General features: G+C 35.9%; 1 protein-coding gene across 5 annotated transcripts in view; it reads right to left on the bottom strand.

Moving 5' to 3' along the window:
• The window catches only part of USH2A (usherin), a 408,741-nt gene that overhangs the window by 224,170 nt on the left and 172,488 nt on the right, over positions 1 to 12,083 (bottom strand). For all 5 annotated transcript variants that reach the window (XM_052805222.1, XM_052805224.1, XM_052805225.1 and 2 more), the window contains exons 31-32: positions 6,899 to 7,012; positions 4,355 to 4,516 (exon numbers count right to left, since the gene is read on the bottom strand). In XM_052805222.1, coding sequence (XP_052661182.1) covers positions 4,355 to 4,516; positions 6,899 to 7,012 — 276 coding nt within the window. The remainder of the gene's footprint in view (positions 1 to 4,354; positions 4,517 to 6,898; positions 7,013 to 12,083) is intronic.

Below are 12,083 nucleotides of genomic sequence, written 5' to 3'. Positions count from 1 at the left end.
GAAAGCAGTCTGTCACAGTTTTTTAAACTCTTAGGCATGTAATTTAGGGTAACTCTGTACTCGTTTAACTCAGTTGAGGATCTATCCTTGTAACGTAGTTGACAGGATCTCTTTGCTGAAAAACTGGAAACACTTCTTTCAGGTTGGCAGAGAAAAATAAGTTTCATACAGCTGAGTCTTAATACGAATATCTTCCTTTTAAAGATTCATGATAAGAACCATTAGATTCTGCTAGGAAAATTATACGAACACAATTTGTTAACATTGTCAAGTACCTAGTGCTGCAGAAAATGCAGACGTGCATCCTCAATGACACACTCAGTGCAAAGATAGATTTAAACATTTTTTGTTTTCTAAAGGTATCTACAAAGTCATTTCCCTTTGTAAACATGTTAGGTAATGAACACCTTTTCTTAGTCCATCAAATGTTCAGCACTTAAGAATAGAAGAATATTTTGCTCTAATCTTTTTTCTAAAGTTTCTTCACAATAAGGTTTCCACCAAAACAAAACTTGGCACTTGGGTCACATCTGATCATTACTGTCTTTGCTTATACTATACCTTTCTGCGTTTATTCGACCACCTTTCTGCTGGTGGTATTGACATCACCAGCTCAGGCCACTGCAGTCTAATACTTTTCAGTATAAACCCCACCCTGTTTTCTCTTTCATCTAAGGCAGGTGGGAAATTTTTGAGACTAATTTAAAGAAAAGAGAAAACAAGAACAAATACCCTGCCTAAATTTAAAAATATGAAAAAAGAACTATATTAAGAAATCTCCACATTTCAAAGTAGAAGCTTCAATTTTGCCTGTGAGTGTTTGGATGGGCGAGAGAAGCATATTTTCCTCTCCAGAGGAAAAATCAACTCAAATTTTCCTAAAATCAAAAGCCTTGGTAAGATCAGTGCGTATACGTTAAAGACTTTTGAAGATAACTGTACAAGCTTCTTCATCTCCTCACAGCTGCTAGTTATCTCTACAGAACAGTAAGGTATGCAGGTTTGGAGAGCAGAACCCTATTACAATTGCTTTCCTGAGCTGCAGCTGTTGGTCTAAGTTACAGGAGCTTCTGCACTCTCACATAGAGGACTTGAAAACATGAATACAGAGGCATGGATTCACACAGCCTAAATTCCACCGGGGATCCTGCACAGAGTATTTCCTCTTGGTTTGTCCGTACCCATTGGAGACACTAGGCTTTCACTGGAATTTAGGATGTGAAATAGCACCCAGATTGCATGAGGAAATAGTACCGCATAAGACAAATGCATAAAGGTGGGAAGCAGAAAAATCGCAGACGGTTAACAAAGGTGTTGCGGTACAGGGGCTGGCTTCATTTCAGTGCTTTATTACTCACGACACAGAAACCAAATTTGTCACCATGGGGAAAATATTTAAAGGCAGTAATGGACAATGGATGCCTAATAAGTCTCCCTTTTCAAGGTGGTAAAGTGTACATTTGCCATATGTGCTTTTAAAGGGGTTCCTTTTTGATTACAGCTCAACCCCTAGAGGAAACAAACCCCTGAATTTCCATGAAAATCAATGAGTATTTCAAGCCCTCAACAACTGTCAAGATTAGAAACTAAGTTAACGATATATTTGCAGTTATCGTGTTGAAAAAACACATCCCTCCTCAAGTTATGGATTAATTAGTATGGGTCTAAACCAATTGCACTTTCCATGGTCTGAAGTGAAAGTTAGTAAAGTACTAATATTTAGACATAATTGATGCCTTCCTAAAAAGAAATGTTTTTTTTTTTTTAAATTTCAATAGATACAGCACTTCAAAAAACACAGAGAGAATCTATAACTTTCTAATATAGACTACTGGTAAGGAACTCAGTCGTATAGTTATTAAATTGGGAAAATCATTTTGGTGAATGAATAGGAAACAGATGTCAGATAATGAACTTTTTCTCTCTGTTTAGGGTCAAAAACATATTATGTTGAGGCAGTAAGTCACCAACATCACTAGCATAAATGCTGAAGGGAAAAGGATAATAATACAGGAAAAGCCAAAAAGGTAGGAAAGAGACATGTATAACACTAGAAAGTCAAAAGCTGCAACTTTTCACTGTAAACCCACAACCCTTAAAAAAAAAAAAAAAAAAAGATTACGTTATACCCTTTTACCTTTAGCCTACGAAGAAGAAAATCTTGGGCTCTGAAAGGAAGCAAAACCAGGTCAAATTAAAGATATATGCAGATCTAAGCAAGATCTTGAATAAACCTTATTCAGAATGACTGGGATTTCTAGTGACCCAAATCCCAGCCTGCTGGCTCTGATCGCCTTTTCCCCCTCAGGCAGAGTAAGAAACTGGCAGCTAAATAAAATGGATCCAAAGTAAACGGACTGATCTCCACACCATATTCAGAATGGTAGGCAAGAGTGGCTCTTGTGCAGTACTGCTTAGGGCAACATAACACGAGTCATTAGTCTTCTCTTTTGAATAAGCAAGATTCTCTGTTCACTTTATATCTTATGTCTGCCTAAAAAATTAATTGAAATCGAAGTTATGAAATGCTCAGTAGGACCAAAAATATCAATATTTCTAGAAAAATATAAATAATTTCTAAATACAAGTAACAGGACCTCCTCTAGGAAGCTTATGAATCAGATGACTTTGCCTTAGACTAGTTTAGCTGAATGTATTCTGATTCAAGATTTAGAGGTAGAACATGAGGAATCAAGTCCTGACCCTTTTTAATTTATCCTTTTCTATATTTTCAAAGAACAACTACAAAAGTTACTTGACCACAATTTCTACCAATAAGCATTAATTTTGGCTATGGGTCAGAATACAGAGATTAATCTAAAACCAACCAAAAAAAATATATTATGGTGAACATTTCCTCAAACGTTTTACATTGCTTGTCAATTTATAACCAGGTTGCAGATGAACACATCAGTAAAACCTCCTGTGATGAACTTTCAGTAATGATTTTAATAAGATTGGAAGCACAACTATTTGCACTTCAAAATTCTTAAGAATAGTGTTATGGTATGGCAATAAGAGATTAATGGAGATCTTGCAAAAAAGATAAATGCCACTACAAGAATACCAGAAAACTGGGGGGATGGGGGAGAAATTAATTGAACCTATACTTTTGATAAATATTTATTTTTTTGCAGAAGAAAAATGCACACTAGTTTGAGCTGTCATTATGCTAACCTATATCCTATTTTTCATATTATTAGCAATACATAATGTGGTAGTTTATATTCAAAAATAAAACCAGAATGTATATACCTCATGTATTTATCCAGAAATACACTAAGGTTACTATGGTTACGAAAAATCCATTACCTTTGAATACAGAATGAAAAAGTTTGCCTTAAAGTGTGCACTATTTATTATAGCGATCATCAACAGCCTTCAGGAGGTTCTCTAACTAGATTCATTTTTCAGTGTCAAAACTGACCCACCATACCAGTAGCTTATGGCCTGTGCAAGGCAAAGAAATTTGAACTATATGAATTTTTAAATATGTTTTATACTAACTCAAGATGCAGAAATGGCTTTGAATTTTAAGGCCTTACATTAAAAAGAAAGTAGAGTCTTGGTACCCTTTTCCTTCGAGCTGTCCGATATCAAGTATTTTATTTTTACTTGTACCTACTAACATATACAAATTCTGATGGGTCAAGAATAGTGCTTATGTTGTGCTATGATACTTCTAGCTTAATATTTGTTTTTTTATTTTGTTTTCTGTTGTTTGAATAATCTCTGAACAAATAACCTGGATACTTCATTAAACTACACCAATTACATTAAAATAGGAAGTGAGATTACTATGCTTCACTGTACTGCCAAATAAGTCATTTAGCTTCTATGTAATAGTACTGATATAACTTGGTTACTGACACATTGCATAACTGTTATCAGAAGAAAACAGATTATTAGTTTATGCTTTTAACAAATGAATTTAATATGGGCTATTCAGGAAAGCAACACAGTGGCTCCCTAATTAAGAATACCTAAGGAAGACAGTAGGAAAAACTATTAAACCTGTACATCATATCTTGTCTTCAACAGTTTACTTGTTTTGAGAGCCGGATGCTATAAGATCAAAAAGTTATAAAACCATTAAAAAGATGACTCAGGTCCTGTGAAAGAGGACAATATAGCACATGATTCAGCCACACCATGGCAACATTAATTTCTGAGACTCCCAACAGAAACTTCTATGAAGGATTCTTTAAAAATGGAACCCGTCAGGGTTTAAAGTGCATCCAGTCCATTTAAAATTTATTTTTCTTTTCCTCCAAAATAAGAAAGGGTCAGTCATATAATTATTCATAGCAACTATGAGATACGCTTCTGACATGCTACCTAGTACAGAACTCACCTTTCACAACATACTTGGTTCCATTTCCAAAGTAAATTGGTACTCCATTCATATATAAAGTATATTGTGTAATAATACCATTTGGTGTTTTTGGTGGACTCCAACTCATCAGCAAGAACGTGGGAAAGGACATGGCTGTGGGTGGTTGCACATCTTCAGGGGCTGGTGAAAAAAACATTTAACATATTATGTTATATTTCCACAAATAATAAATAATTTCAGTGAGCAGCTACTACCAGAATGATTTTTGGTAAAGCTGAAATTTCAGAAGATATTTTATCCTTGAAACATACCAGCATTTTGAGAACTCTCCTATTACATGTGAGGTTTCCTAGCCAAACAGAAACTCCTATGAAAGACAAGGATACACTCTTTGCTTTTTAGGAGAATAATTAAGCTCATATAACTTTATCTTTCCAGCTTGATAACACTGAGCAAGAGGAAGGGCACGGGATTTCAGTAAAGTCCTTTTTGTAATACAAATTATTTTCTCTTCCTTCACGCTTTTTATTCCTAACTACAAAGTGATAATTCTTTGTAATCACAAATGCAGATACTGTATTCTTAGGCACTACACCTTATTTCAGACTTCTTCTGATTCAATACACTTAGTAATGTCTGTTTAGCATAGATTTTATGTATATAATATACTGGAAGTTGGCAATGGATAATAATAATTTAAAAGCTGAGTTCTCTCACCATTCCAATGAGTTATATACTAGAGGCACAAGCAATCCCACTGAATATCGCAAGGGGAGCAGAACTCGGGCCTTAGTCTGGGAGGAATATCTTGTAATTTACAAGCTCTGTGCTAGCAATTTAAAACAATAACTAGCAGTGGCTGGCAATGTGAAAACAATATAAAGTAATGAATGTTTCAATAGGGAAACAGGGATAGCTGGAGGGTGTGATATGGTGTCTGTCTTCTGTATCATCAATTTATTGTTACTAAGAGCATGCAACAAGAGCATCCAAAAATAGAAACTCCACACATTGACTTTTTGTTCAATTCTTCTGAGGGATAAAACACATGTTCCCCATGGCTTTATTTGATCTCTGGGAAAAAAAATATTAAAAATCTATTCTTGCCTAAACCTTCCCAATATGACAGCACATCTGAAAACAGTGGATATTTCTTTCAAACACATGTAAGAATTGCTACCTTATTCACTAAGCTGAGAAAATAAGACATAAACAATTTATTTTTTAATTACTATATTACACCAGAAAGAAACATACAACACTGTATTTCGTGTTTACGTCACAGGGTCCGTTAACTATTTGGCGGTCAGAGACTACACCCTTTCATGGATAATGCCACCAGACAAACTCAGTCAGTTTATTTAGAACTTCCAAGAGGCAGTAAGTGGGTTTTGATTTGCTTGGTGCTGCTGGCAAGTTGCTAACATGTTGACATCAAAATGCTGTTCCAGCAATGTTAGACTGCAATCTTCAGGACTGGCCTCATCAAGACAGCACCTTGCATGACTACCTGCTTTGGCAGCACTTCAACATTCTAGCATTCTTTTAATCATTATGGTTGCAATTCACATAACTTCATGCTAAAATTTTATTTGTTTTATTGGTACTACATTACTACCTAGTTTACATGAGAAGATAAAACAAAGAACTGTGGGAGGGATGGAATTTTTGAAAACTGTTCCACATCATGAAAGATTAACTACTGTCCTATAAGTACATGTCAAAGTCTTCATTATTCTACTGGTATAAATTTGGAGTAACTGACGATTTTAACTGGGTTAACATGGCTTTAGGATGATAGAACCAGGAGATGTGGACTTTATGTTTAATTGAGAATGGAGTTAGATATGTCACAGATATTTTGGGAGCATTTGCTCCAGTAATTGATGTGTATTACTTATCAGCCTAGTCTCTAAAGTCAGAACTGTAATGTATTTTCTTTTTCTTCCTGCTCTAGTTCTTAATGTAAGCATAGAAAACATTAATTTACGCTCACAACCTTGAAGTTTGAGCACAACAACATGTAAAAGTGTTTAGAAAAAAAAAGGGAAAATCTGAACAGTGATTAATAAATAACTCAATCGGCATTTGGAGGTTTCATCACACTGAAATAATTGTTGCCTATTGCTGGTGTTTAGCAGTTAAAAGAAACCATGGAAATCAACCGTTTGATTCTCAATTTCATACTGTGCCATACAATCAATTCTTTTTAGTCAGACTGTCTCTAGATTTACTTCTGAGCCATAGTAAAATGAGGAAGCTTTCATTAATCTTTCAGATGCTTCATATTAATGACAAGGCTCTTGCATGAACAATGTAACAGCAATTAAAAAGCCCATTAATCTGCATTACAGCTATTAAAGATGCATGTCATTAAAGGGTATGGAGTTTGATTCATTTTCGCACCCCCCCAAAAAATGGGGCAATTATGGTCTGGCAATGCACTTTGTCATCAAATTAGGTTGGGGTTTTCCAGCAAATGGCTTTGCAGCATTTAGCTCTTCTCCTGTTTTATTATTCATGACTGAAATGTGGAAGTCAAGACCTTTGAAATTACTTTACCTTCTTGTGGAGTGGAGATGTTCAATGCATGCAAGCTCTCAGTACAGCCAGCCAAAGTGCAAGCAGTTAGGGTTACAGCATAGTTTGTGAAGGGATGCAAGCCCGTCAATATGCCTGCAACAGAAGAAAGCAAGGTGTTATGCATGTACAGTGTACAGACTGATTACATATATACACAGACAGAAATAAAAAAGTTTTCTGTTACAGGCTTCCACTGTTACAGGCAGAAAAGAAAAATGATTTTAAGGTTTCATTTCTATTATGCCATGACTTAAACTTTGCAAAATAAATTAAGAGTAAATGGTATTTTATTCAATTCTTAATACTAATGATGCAGCTAAGTTTCTTTAGTTACGCTCACTATAACAGATACTACTTCAAGATTGAGGTACATATTTTAATATAACAATGACAATGAAGGAGTTTTTTTTCTCAGTCCCTCCCTCTCAAAGTTTTTTCAGTTATTCATTTTGTTTTTCCAAGGAATTCTCACTGTCTTCCAGAACAAAATTTTTTAATGCCCCTAATCATCTATAAATGGAAATCTCTTTTTTGTATGAAACATCCCACTTGTGTTCCATTATTTCAGTGGCAGCATATAGACCACATATTTGCTATACTACTCCAGTAACATAATTCAGGTGACACAGTACCCAAGAGTTTACAAGAAAAAAAATCTGTAATCTTATGCTTTTTCAGGTCCTGCTTATGTTAGTGAAGAGTACTTGCTAGATTCCCACATATTGATCAGCTCTTGTTGTAGCAAATGCAACAAATCACTGCTTACCACTTCAGGAAGTTACACAATATTTTGAACCGCAGTATACAGAAGTACTACATGGAAGAAAATGTGGTTCACAGTCATTTTCAGAAACATCAGCAGTTCCCATTTCAAAGTAGGTCCAACAGTAAAGTAATATGGAATGAAAATGCAGTAGTAATTAAAAGAAGGCCAATTCATGTCAAGTTTTATTTCAAACCATGTTCTCACCTCGAGTCTCAGCTTTTAGTAAAATCGATGGGGTGTTTCATTAAAAAAAAAAATAATTATAGCAAACTATGTTATTTCAGAACTGTCCGACACTAGGGTTTTGCAAAGCAGCTTCAAAAACAACAGTACCTCAGAGAATCATGATTCTTGACTAGATGTCCCATAGTACAATAAGACTGCAAACCCCCTCAGCATTACATGTACAAAAACAGGTAGAAGAAATTAGTCCTTATTATTGCTCTTCATTGAGTTACTAAATAGAATGTAACATAACTTTGGGTTTCATTAAAAAAATTGGTTTTTTTCCTCACATAGCCTTTTATACTCACAAAAAGGGCCTGGAGAATTTGATGCTGGAAGTGAAGAGTTACAGCATAAATTTATTATTTTCTGAGTGGGACAACCAAAGTCTGTGAATGTTTATATTGTGATTACTAATAGGTGTGTTCACATGGAAAATATGAGATTAGCTTTCACTGAATTAGTAATGTTTGTGCCTTTTCTGGTAATTAATCCAAAAACTTCAAAGGCTGGCATTGCAATGATCTTTCTCTATTTGAATTCTCTAAGGTTCAGTTCTACTCATACTGTCCTGGTTTCAACTGGGATAGAGTTAACTGTCTTCCTAGTAGCTGGTACAGTGCTATGTTTTGAGTTCAGTATGCAAAGAATGTTGATAACACTGATGTTTTCAGTTGTTGCTCAGTAGTGTTTAGACTAAAGTCAAGGATTTTTCAGCTTCTCATGCCCAGCCAGTGAGAAAGCTGGAGGGGCACAAGAAGTTGGCACAGGACACAGCCAGGGCACCTGACCCAAACTGGCCAAAGGGGTATTCCATACCATGTGATGCCACATCTAGTATAGGAACGGGGAAGTGGGGGCGGGGAATCGCCCCTCGGGGGACTGGCGGGGTGTCGGTCGGCGGGTGGTGAGCAATTGCACTGCGCATCATTTGTATATTCCAATCCTTTCATTACTACTGTTGTCATTTTATTAGTGTTATCATTATCATTATTAGTTTCTTCTTTTCTGTTCTATTAAACCGTTCTTATCTCAACCCACGGGTTTTGCTTCTTTTCCTGATTTTCTCCCCCATCCCACTGGGTGGGGGGGAGTGAGTGAGCGGCTGCGTGGTGCTTAGTTGCTGGCTGGGGTTAAACCACGACAGTACACACACAGAGATATTCAGAAGTAATCACATTTATTTCAGAGTAGTGTTAAACTAAAACCAGTTGATCAGAATCTGCTCTCTCTGGTTATAGTTTCAATTTTGCAAATTCCCAGTTAACAGTGGAAAGCTGTACTACCATCTCCCTATCTAATGTAAATGTGCCAGGAAAGAAAAAGAACATTGTGTCAGCCACCACCCAGGCAAACGTGCCTGTCATCTTCCTGAGATGGAGGGCAAATATTTTTAAGAGCATTCAAAAAGCAAAATATAAAAAATAATGACATTTTAATGCATTACTATCCCTGTAAAGCAGGAATATTGGAATCTACAGTAAATTCTTTGGCACAGAAATTTCATCAGTCAAAAAACTTGCATAAGGCTTAGTACAAAGCACTTATTTCCAGATCATAGAGGGTTAAACACGGGAAAGTATAAAAGGTACTACTGGAATTACCTTCAGCAAATAAACACAAGCAGAAACCAAATCCTCTCACTGTGACATTTGCAAGTTCTCGGTCAAGAGGAGCATGGCATAGTGTATATGCCATCTCTCTATTCACTCTGCTATGCTTTAGGAAGCAATTTAGTTTTATTTGTACATTTAGCACTTGTAGCATTCTTTTCTTATGAAGCAGTGAATTAATGCTCCTTGCATTTCCTGATGGAAGACACTCTGTGGGGTCACCAATGGCTTCAGGCACTGAGAGCTGCAGTAGCTCATATCCAGAAAGATGCCCATAGCTGTAGAAGGTTTGGATTGGGCTGTTTAGTTTACTTTTGACAAAGCAGAAAGGTTTTATATAAAGCACCTGCAGCTCAACAGAGTGTACGTTGCATAGGCAGGTTTGTGAAGGGCAGTGAGAATTTGAAAAAAAACCCACCCCAACAAATAAACTCTTTTGCAACAGGAGGTTTATGTTAAAAAAATTCATTCAGCAAAGGCAGCAACTTAAAAAATAATCTGTTCATTTCCTAAATAATGTTTTTCCTTCACATGTACTCTTGCACTATTTTCTTTCAACAAAGAAACAGATGTGCTGCATAGGTAGGCAATAGAAAGTGCACAGATTTTATTTACATACTTCAGCAAACTACTTTTTTCTCAGCTGCCAACCTATCTGTTTGGCCAGCATCCACTGTAATCTGTTCTCCTTCATTATGTTAATCTGTGGGCGGAAAGATTTCTGTCATCTTCAAATCGCTTGTACAGCAATGGTAAACACCTTGGCCTGTCTGTAATTGGACAGGTGTCTGCATTGGTGTCACCCGGCTTTTAATTCAATTAAAGAACTGGCTGCTCTGCTCTCATTACCCACTCATTTCCTCTGCACTTTTAGTCAGTCAGTGAAATTTACACTCAGTGTCTGACTATCTTAGAGTACAAAGTCAGCAGCCCCATTGCAAAGATCATCACTGATACACGTGAATTAATTTATAGCACAGCAAAATAAATTCTGCGATAAAAAATAGCCTATGATCCAATGAAGTTGGTTGACAGCTTTAAAAAACTTTCCCTAACTCTTCAATTATCACACTCTCAGACTGGCATTTCTTGTCTATACCCAATAATTGCTGATCTGATAAGAGTCCATCAGGCTTTCCAGGACGGGATGCTAACAAAGCAAAATTTGGCCACAACCACACTTGTCTATATTCTATTAATGTTAACAGGAGAGAGGTAGATAAATTGTCATTTTGATCAGGAGAAAGAATTAGAGGCATCATCGATATTTAAGAAGAGGGTCAGCCTCCCACATTTGGGATATGAGTCCCATTCATTCAGCCTGCCACTACAGAGCAGCTGAATCCATCTAGACTTAAAATTTACATCATAGACTACGTTCCAAGCCTTAAAATCCACATTGGGAATCGGAGACGGTAAATCATTCTAACACACCACTCCTATCTGCCCACTCAAAGAACCTTTGGAAATAAATTAAAGTTCTAACACAGACATTTTGACACAGTGACCCCATGAAACTGAATAATGTCATTTGTTAAATATGAATGTAAAGTTAACAGTCTAAAAGAGTGATCTGGAATCACACCTAGAACATTAAGCCCACTTTATATGCAAAACTAGTATTTAATTTTCTATACTTTTATTTAAATGATCTTTAATTATTTTCAATATTTAAAGTTGAGGTTTAGAGTTGTGTCAGAGAGAAAATGCTAGGTTCATTCTTGCAGATAAGGGATAAAAACATTGACATGGACAGTCGAAAAGGGTCAACAATGAATTTATGTCAAAATGGATGCACAGACTAGTCAGAGTTAGTTGCATCTTTATATCCACTCCATTCATCATTCTAATGCATACAGTATATAAGAAGATTAAATATCCAGCTTCTTCCTTTCACTTCTCCATAAACCAGACATTTCTTTTGTTCAGTAGATATAAAAGGGAGGTCTTGTATATTCAGGTAGCTCAGCCAGATTCCACAGTATTGTGGCAGATTTTGAGTGGAAAAGTAGTCTCATCAAGGAAAAAAATTGTTTTACCACTAAGGCACAAGGGCTAATATTCTGTTCACAAACACTGAAAAATAGATTCAAAGGCAATTATAGTATTTTAGCAATTTCCTCATCCAATTAAAAGACTTTTATGAAAGCAGCTGCTTCACTGTTCCAATCTGTCATCCTGCTTTTTCAGAAAGTTGCTTCAAAACACCACCAGGTCTTCAGAGATGAAAAGACACACTTGCTTATGGTAACTTACACAGCTTTTTCTCTGTGTAATGAATTGGTTAAACCAATATAAATTGAAGTGAGCTTTTTAAAATACATTTATTGAAGGAGCCTTCCCATAAAAACAAAACTAAACCCACTCACCCACACATATATCTCACACAAAAAAAGCTATTTAATCTTACAGATATAACACAAATACTAAAGTTCTTTTCCTCACTTACACAAAAAAATGTACTCAGCTAAGATGGTGGAAGAAGACAATTTTGCAAGGCTACTTCAATTATTATTTTTTTTCCACAGGTAAATTTAGCTAATTTTAATCATAACCAGGC

Source organism: Harpia harpyja, chromosome 13 (genome assembly GCF_026419915.1).
Source record: "Harpia harpyja isolate bHarHar1 chromosome 13, bHarHar1 primary haplotype, whole genome shotgun sequence".
Classification (NCBI taxonomy): domain Eukaryota; kingdom Metazoa; phylum Chordata; class Aves; order Accipitriformes; family Accipitridae; genus Harpia; species Harpia harpyja.
Note: the sequence above shows the minus strand (reverse complement) of the source record. Positions and strands in the feature narration are given on the sequence as shown.